The following is an 8,573-nucleotide window of genomic DNA, read 5'->3' as shown; positions in this document are numbered from 1 at the left end:
CGCCGAGCCCCCGCGCTTTCCGCAGGGTGCGAGCGCGCGTACGTGCGCTCAGATGGGAGCTGGCTTGGATGAAAGAGGGTAAATAGCTCTAAAAGCATTTTGGATGCATGGTGCATTTCCATTTACACAATGTGTTTTACATTTCTCCCCACAGGTTTCTCTTGGTGCAGCGTGTGTAGGCGAAGGCCCTGCTGTGAATTTTGAAAATAGTTATTTTTGTCTCTGGAAAATGAGGCCCGTTAGGACTTGTCAGCTCTTGGATGAGCAGTGTGGGCTTTTTTTTTTTTTTTTCCCTCTCTCTCCCTTGCAAAATAACATTCATTTAAAATCTGTCATTGAAAGATGTGACAATTGGCAGCATGCACACTGAATACCTTTCAGTGCGCTTTCAAGCCCTGCGTGTGAGAGAGGGACGGGGACGGGAAGAGAATGCAATGACACGTTTGTTTTTTTTTTTTTTTTTTTTACTCTTAGCTGGATTATTTGGGGGAATCGGGATTTTCTATAGAAACAAAGAAAAAAAAAAAAAAAAGCTGACAGCAAGGCATAATACAGGAGGCCCTCTCCTTGCAGGGATGGGAAGGAGTTTGCAAAGCCGGAGCCTGGCGGTCAGTGCGCCCGTCCCAGCCGCTCCTCGCATCCCTGTCACTGTGTTGCTGGCTCCGTGGGCACATCCCCTGCAGCAGGACAAGGGACGAGCTTCACAGGGGGCTCAGCTCCTCCACCAGCCCCACGATGCCCCATCTCCATCCCCAGCTCGCTTAGCAAGGTGCTCCGCCGGGACGTCACCAACCTCGTGCCCATCGGCAGCGTGGCTGCAGCGCCAGCTGCCATTTGGCAAAGCCTCCTGGCAAGCGGTTGCCAAATATAAACCGGTGCCTTGCAGGAGGAGGGTGCTCAGTGCTCAGCACGCAGGGGCTGAGGTCCCCCCGGGGTCCCGGCACGGGGCTGCGGGGTCAGGGGGAGCAGGCAGAGGGAGCGGGGCTGGCCCTGGGGCGGCGGCGAGGTGCGAGGAACAGTTTTCATTTCCATATTTATGTAAACGCATCCAAGTTTAGTCCTTCTTTTATTTTTTATTTTTTTTTGGTCAAAAATGGAAATTTCCATGAAAACGTGTTCGATTTGTTCTCCCTTCAGTTTTACTAATATCTCCAAGAAAAATGTTCGCCTTGTCTTGTCTCGTTTCCAGTTTCTGATCTCCTGGGCCGGTGCCGGTTTCGCTCAGTCTAGCCAGAGTTTTAGGTCTGGGTTCTCTCCCTCTCTTTTTTTAAAGTTGAAATCTGAATTTTAACAAAAAGAAGCATCCGAAGGAAAGTGTGAGTCCCTGAAAAGAGGAGAAGTAGGCAGAAAAACCTCTGGGTGTTGGGAGAGAGTTGTTGTCCCTCTCTCAGCGCACCCAGGAGAGCGCTCGTCCTTCCCCACGTCTCCAGCCCTGCTGCATCTCAGCCCCGCCAGCACCAGCACCCTTCCACAGCTTTGCTGCTTTGCAGAATTTGCCCCTGGGAGCTCGAGTTAGGGTAACGGGGCTGGAGAACAGCGGGTGAGCAGCTGGAGAGCTTCATTTCAGCATCCTCTCATCCCCATCCCAGCACGGCTCACGAATGGTCCCAGCTGGGACGGCTCCAGCGGTGCCCAGTGCCGGGCAGCTCCGAGCCAAGGGCACAAAGAGAAATGTGCCAAAATCATGTGTTTTCACACCATTCAACCCCCTTGGGAGTGCCTGTGGGCTCTGGCTGGGAAGGGGTTAATGCAGCCAGTGGGCGAGATGCTGCTGAAGTGGCTCTGGAGAGCTCTTTGCCTTGCCGTGGTGCTGCACCGAGGGCATCTGTTTAAACAGAGAGGCTGAGAGCTGCGCGCTGGGAGCCGGGTGCAGGATAGGGCCCTGCCGAGGGGCTGGGATGGGGCTGGGATGGGGCTGGGGCAGGGGGGGTACGTCGGGGGGTGCTGGGGCTCTGTGCTGGGAGGTGAGAGCTGGGTTGGATGGATGGGATGGGATGGGATGGGATGGGATGGGATGGGATGGGATGGGATGGGATGGGATGGGGATGGAGATGAAATGGGGAGGACATGGGATGGATCAGGCAGGATGGGTGCACCTGGGAGCCCCTCCAGCCCCACAGACCCCTTCAACCTGAGTGAGCAGCAGCACAACAACCGGACATCTCAGCAGCCTGCCCGGGCAGGGGGACAGCCAGCACCCTGGGCACCGCTTGCTGGGGAGGGGGTGCTCTGTGCAAAGGGCTGCACCTCACGCCAGACCCTGGTGTCAGGGAAAAGCTGGCCCTGGGGACCCCCGTCCCACCAAAACCAGTTCTGCGTTGTTTCTGGCGTGAGCGCTGGGGCCTGCAGGGACAGGGCACGTTTGCAAACACAACCTTAAATGTAAATCAGCTCCCCTTACCGCGGTATTTATAATCCCTTCCTAAAAATAACCGAGACTTCGGCTTCCCAGAGGACAGCAACTGAGCATCCCCCAGACCCCAGCTTGCGTGTGAAACTGTCCCACTAATTCTGGGATCTCTGCAGCATGCGATCCGCTTGCCGTGCCTGTGAGACGCTGCTGGGGGCTGTTAGCCCATACGGACCTGGGGGGGTGCGGGGGGGGCTGCTGCAGCCCCTCTGGGACTCGCTGGTCCTCCTGAGCCCCGTGGGGCTGCCGCCGATCCCACACGTGTGGGGTTTTTGCTGCGTGATCCCGAGTCAGACCACGCTGTCTTGGGCATGCGGCCGCGGTGGGGAGCCCGGCGGCAGGATGCAGACACTGAAGATCTGCAGGCAGAGCTGTGGGGAGAGCGGGAGGCATTTCGGGAGAGACAGCCCGGCGATGGAGAGGAGCCTCTGGGGATGAAGGTCTCCATCAGGCGGCCAGAGCCCAGCACGGCAGCAGAAGAGCAGCCCGGTGGCTGCATGTCGAGGGCCGCCAAGGAGCGGTGTTTTGGGGCTGCCCAGCTCCAGCCAGCTGGGAGAGGAGATGTCGGCCGAGGAGAGGTGTCTGAGGGACAGGGCTGGGGTTTCGCCCGTCCCCTGGGCCCAGGGACCCCCGTGCTGGCTCCCGGCCCGGAGCAGGAGCCTCCCACCCGAAGCCGTGGCTCAGCCTCGCGCTGTGCCCAGGGACGGGGCTCGGCGCACGGCGGGTCCCGGGTGGGAGAATTTCAGTCGCAACGCTGAACATGCTCGGCACTGAGAAACCCAGCTCCTCCTCTCCTTCAAAGAGGGAAAAATGCTGATAAAAAGGGATAAAAAACAAACAAACAAAAAAACACAGAGGAGGCCGGCAAGGGAGAAACCCCTCCTGGAGAGCCCTGTCTGTGCCGGGCTGCACAAACCCCACAAACCCTGCACACCACGGGGGGCTTTGCTGGGATGGGGGGCACAGGGGGCTGCCTTCTGCATCGGTGTCCATCCCTGCCCTCGGGGACAAACCCACACGGGTACGCAGGCATTGGGGCGAGCACTGCTCCCCGTCCCCATCCCGCTGCCCTCGGGGACCCTGTCCCCAGCCCCGTGTCCCGGCCACGAGTGGGAACGGGGCCCCTGCCACCGCGGCTGGATGCGGGGACGCGAAGGTGGGGATGGAAGCGGGTAATGGTGCAATTAATGGAAAAGCCATTAGACCTTTCTCCTCCTCCCCCTCCTCTTCCTCACTCAGCCACTTGCTGTCCTCCTCCACTTCCACCTCCTTTCTTCTCTCCCTCTCCCCGCTCCTCCTCTCTCTCCTCTCAAAGATTTCTCCCTATTTTTGTCTGGTTAGAGCCTTTTCTTTTCCTTTTAACCCTACAGTTCCCCGGAGGGAAACTACATCGGCCTCATCAGCCCAAGGCAACGCCTTCCGTGGCCACCCAGAGCCCCTGCTGCCGGGGCCCTTCTCCTCCTGCAAAAATGACCAGAAATGGGGTAAAACCCCAATTGGGGGGCAGAAACTGGGCAGATGCAAGGCTGGAGGTGGGGGTGCTGGCAGCAAGGCGTGCTTAGGGGGAAACCTTTCCCCCGAGGCCTCGGATCTCGTTACTCCACTTTCATTGCCCTTTTTCATTTTTTTTCCCCCTTTTTTAAACCAAGGGCTCCCCTTGTGGCGTGTTTCAGGCCAAGCCGCTCTCCCCACAGAGGGGGTGACCCCCGGGTGCCGGCGATCGGGGTCAGGCCCCCCCGGGGGACCCTGCTGCTGGCGGGGCGGTTCGGGGACCTGGGGACCTGCCACGGTTTCGCTGCCTTCTCCTGACACACTTCTGCTCCATCCGCTGCCGCCCGCCCCGGTCTGCACCAGCCCGTCCCCACCCCCCCGCAGCCCCCCAGGGATGCTGCTGCAGGGCACCGGCAGGGCCTGGATTTTTTTTTTTTTTTAATTTTTTAAATTTTTTTTTTTCGGGGGTGGGGGGGGAGCAGTTGCTGGGGCGACGGCATCCTCCTGCAGCATGGAAACCCAGGTTTCCATGGAAACCCTTTTTGCCCCAGTTATCCTGCCACCGCCACGTCCTTCAATTTGCCTTCGGGGTTTGCATTTTGGATTTGCCCCCCGCCCCGTCCCCGCAGAGGTCGCGGGACCCCCGGGCAGCCCCCCCGGGGCCGGGTCCCCCATCGGGGCCTCGGTCCCCAGGGCGGGCGGCGGGTTTGGGATGCAGTTGCCCAGGCAACAGAAGCAGGGCGTTCCTGGCAGCGGTGGTCGCCATGGGGACGGGGATGCTGACGAAGGCTTGTGAGGCTGAGAAGACAAATTGCCCTCATCATTATCTCCGGGCTTGTCAATCAAACATATTCCCTTATTTACCTCGGCGAGGAGAGAGCCCCGGGAGCACACGGAGAGGGAGGGAGCGAGAGGAGAGCTGCTTGCCCCGAACTCCGCACCGGGAGGGAGCATTCCCAGCCCCTCGGGATGGCCACCATCACCTGCAACCGCTTCACCGAGGAGTACCAGCTCTTTGAGGAACTGGGCAAGTAAGTTGGAGACGGGGCTTGGATGCGCCCCGGCTGCACGGGGCTGTGTCCCGGCTGGGGCTGAGCCTCGGCAGGGCTGGGAAGGGATGGATCCGGGGAAGGACGATGGGCACGGAGAAAAGGCACCGGGGAGCAGCGGGGGACCGAGGTTAGGAAGGGGTCCCCCAGCCGCAGCCCTGCCAGCTCAGTCCCTTCCCGAGTTCGGGTGCCGGCCGATGGGTGCAGCTTTCCCTGTGCCACATTTCGGGTTCAGGCCGGGGAAGGGGGCGGCTGCTCCTCTTAGAGAAGAGCAGCTCCTGAAAGAGGAGGCTGCCGCCGGCTCCCCCCGCAACTTCCCCAGCCGGGAGGAGGGACGGGACAGCCGAGGAGGGAAGCCCAAGCGGCGGGCGCCCCTCCGATTCCTTTGGGGAATTTCTCTGCGCGGATTCACCGGGGTTTGACAAGTCCCGCGGGAGACCCAGCCCACCTGGCAGCCCCCGGAGAAACCCCAGCCAGAGCTGGGATTCTCCCACCCCATCCCCTGTCCCAGCCGGGTGTGCGAGTGCCCCACGTTGAGCCACGGCCGGGAGGGCTCAGTTTGGCTCGGCGGGTGCGGGTGTCACCGCGTGGTGCCTGCCAGGATGGATCCGTGTGTGGGTGTGGGTGCAGGGATCGCCTGCTGGGGTGGTGCTGGGGGGGCACTGAGCACCACGGGGTGGAGCAGGGCGCTGGTCCCAGCACCGTCCCTGTCCTCAGTGCTGGGCAGAGGGATGCTGCGTGTCTCAGTGCACGGCAGAGAGGGTGGATACGAAACGGGAGCACAAACAAGCAGGCGTGTGCCTCGCGTTCGGTTTCGGTGCCGCTTTTCGGAGCTGCCGTGTAAATGTGGGGTGCGTGGCCGCGCTCCCCTTGGAGCAGCTCGGAGGGAGCCCTGTGCACTGCGGGGTTGTCTCGGGAGCGGGGTGCCCGATCCGGCTGGCGGGGCGCCGGGTGTCAGATGTGCAGCTATGTCCGTCTGTAGGCATGGAAACTTGCTCCAGCCCCGCAGCCCCGCACCGCAGGGCAGCCTGCGCCGAAATGTGCACCCGCGCGCGCGTGGGCGTGCAGAACGGGGGCGAGAGAGAAAGGAGAGGACAAAGATGGAGAAAGCAAGAGGCTGAAACGGGGGGGGGGGGGGGGACTTCATGCCAGGCTGAACGCAGCCGATGTTCCCTGCCAAAATGAGGGGTGGGGGGGCAGGTTGCTGCTGCAAACGAGTGCAGCTCCTCGGAGGCGTGCAGACCCCTGGTCCTGGGATGCGCTGGTGTGCACGCACATCCCCTCGTGCTCGGGGGGCTGGTGGGGAGCAGCAGCTGGGGAGCAGTTCTGCACCGTGCAGGCAGCCCCAGCCAGTGCTGCAGGCAGGGGGATGTGAACACCCCGAGGAGCTGGGCACGGCTGGGTTCGGGACCTGATTTTCCAGAGGTTTCTCAGCTTTTCTGGGCTCCGCGGGGTGCGCAGGAGGGACAGCAGTGCCTGCAGGGGTGCTGCTGGGCCCGGTGGGGCAGGCAGGGTGCAGGGGCCGTGGAGGGGAGCTTTCAGGCCAGGCACGATGGGGAAGGACCAGGATGGTTGCTGGAGGCGTTCGGGGCACGAGGCTTTGCCAGGCACTGACACAGCTCGGTGGGAGCCCAGACCCCGGGGCTGCCCGCACCCGCAGCACCGCAGCGGTGCACCTGGGCAGATACATTTCTCCGCGCTCATGAATAAATGAGCAAAGGCAGCAGCAACGGCTCCCCGGCCCTGCGGGCATCACGCCCTGGGCAGCCTGGCCCACGCGACCTCCCCTGCTGCAGGAGGCGATGCAGGGGCTGAGCGGCTCAGCCCGGTGGCTCCTGCAGCTCGGAGCATCCCTCCGCAGAGCTCCCCTTGGCTGGGTGTAGCAGGTGTAGCACCCAGATGTGTTTCCAACCCAGGGCCCTCGCTGGGCTGTGGAGCTGGTTGGGAATTTTCCACTGGGATGGTTTCCAGCGCCTCCCGCACTTGCAAAAACCCAGTGGTTTCCCATGGGGAAATTTCCGCTTCGTGGGCTCAGGAAGGGAAACCAGGACGAGGCGCTGCACGCCTCGCTCTGCTGCCGCAGCCGCTGCCCGCAAGCTCAGCGGGGGCACCCCCAGCGCATGGCTGCTGGCCACAGAGCTGGCTGCCAGCCCTTATCTGTGCCCCCTCCACCCTTCCTGAGCTTCCTGCGTTTCTCAGGGGTGTTTTCTACCCCAGAAAGGCCTTGGAAGGGTGCTGGGTGCCAGGCTGCTGCGCCCAACCTGCTTCTTTGCCACCTCCTCGGCTGCCGAGCATCCTGGCACCAAGACAAGCTGGGTTTTAGGATGATGCCACACAGCTGACGGCAGCACGGTGATGGGGCTTCGTGGGGGCGCAGAGGTGGGGAGGGGGCTCTGCAGACACTGCCCTGCTGGGCACGATCCCTCTGCGCATCACAGGCACGGGGCTGTCCCAAGCAGGGGACTTGGAGCTGGTCCCCTGTCCCTGCTGGGGAAAACCTGCTCCCGCAGCATCCCCAGGCAAAGCCGAGCTAGCAAGGGGCTGCCCTGCTCCCCCCAAACCGCCCCCGCAGCTCACAGGAGCTGAGGGACAGGCCGAGGAGCAGGGGTGGCGCGGGGGGGGGGGACGGGGAGAGGATCCTGCCCACGGCCACCGGAGTAGGACAAACAGAAAGTGCAGCTCCTCCGGCGCCTCCGAATCCGCCCCCGCAGCAGAGCAGGTTCAGGGAGAGGCTGGCGACAATTACCGTGCCAAGCGGTACGATCAGCCCCTTGGCTCCCTGAGCTGCAGGAGAGGGTTTTCATTAAAAAGGGAAAAAAAAAAAAAAAAGGAAAAAAAAAAAAAAGATACGGAGGAACAAAAAATCCCCAGCCCACACTCTTCTCTCTAGAAAGGAGATAAAATGCCTCGGAGGAGGAGGAGGTGTTGAAGAGAGGGAGGGCGGCAGCAGCGCAGCCCGGTGCTGGCAGGGAAGGTGTGAAGAAGGGGGAAGTGGAGCATCCCCGTGGCAGAGCCGCTGTGGGGGCTGGAGGGGCCCGGGGGGGGGCATGGGGACAGGGTCCGGGGGTCACTCCTGGCTTGGGGGACCCTGGCAGCAGCTGCAGGGCTGGGACCCAGAAGCAGGAGATGGCTGCGTGGTGCGCGTGGGCACGGCACGGCCGCCGGGACCCCCAGCAGGGTCAAGCACCCAGCCTGGGGTGCACAAACCCATTCCTGCGCCCCGTGGGAGCCCTGTCCTTCCCTCTGCCTCGCGGGAGGGACACCCACGTCCCTCCAGGCCCACGTCGGGTCACGCAGTGAAACCCTGTGTCCGGGTTGGGAGCCCCGGGCTGGGTCAGGCCGGGGGCGGTGAGCGCTCCCCTCGCCACCTGGGGTTTCCCTGCCGTGCTCATCGCTGCAGGCGTTCCCTGCACTGCCAAAGCAGCGGGGTGTCCCGAGGGAAAAAAGAGCAACGATGGGTCACGGGGAGGAAAGGAGCCCCCAGACCTGGTGCACACAGAGCTCCTGGTGGGACGGGGCGAGTGGCACCATGCGTCCAGCCCCAGGCCAGCAGCAGCTCCGGTCTCCCCGGCTGTGTAAGGCTGGATAAGCAGCATTTCCCCCCTGAATTCCAGTTAATTCCC

General features: G+C 62.3%; 1 protein-coding gene across 6 annotated transcripts in view; it reads left to right on the top strand.

The window, feature by feature from the left end:
• Positions 1-4,658: 4,658 nt before the first annotated feature.
• The window catches only part of CAMK2A (calcium/calmodulin dependent protein kinase II alpha), a 28,298-nt gene continuing 24,383 nt past the window's right edge, over positions 4,659-8,573 (top strand). For all 6 annotated transcript variants that reach the window (XR_013939183.1, XR_013939184.1, XM_080554927.1 and 3 more), the window contains exon 1: positions 4,659-4,932. Coding sequence is in view for 4 of the 6 variants with exons in the window: in XM_080554927.1 (XP_080411053.1) it covers positions 4,871-4,932 (62 nt within the window). In the remaining 2 variants the exon portion in view is untranslated. The remainder of the gene's footprint in view (positions 4,933-8,573) is intronic.

The sequence above is a fragment of the Anser brachyrhynchus genome, assembly GCF_964034855.1.
Source record: "Anser brachyrhynchus genome assembly, chromosome: 14".
NCBI lineage: Eukaryota > Metazoa > Chordata > Aves > Anseriformes > Anatidae > Anser > Anser brachyrhynchus.
Note: the sequence above shows the minus strand (reverse complement) of the source record. Positions and strands in the feature narration are given on the sequence as shown.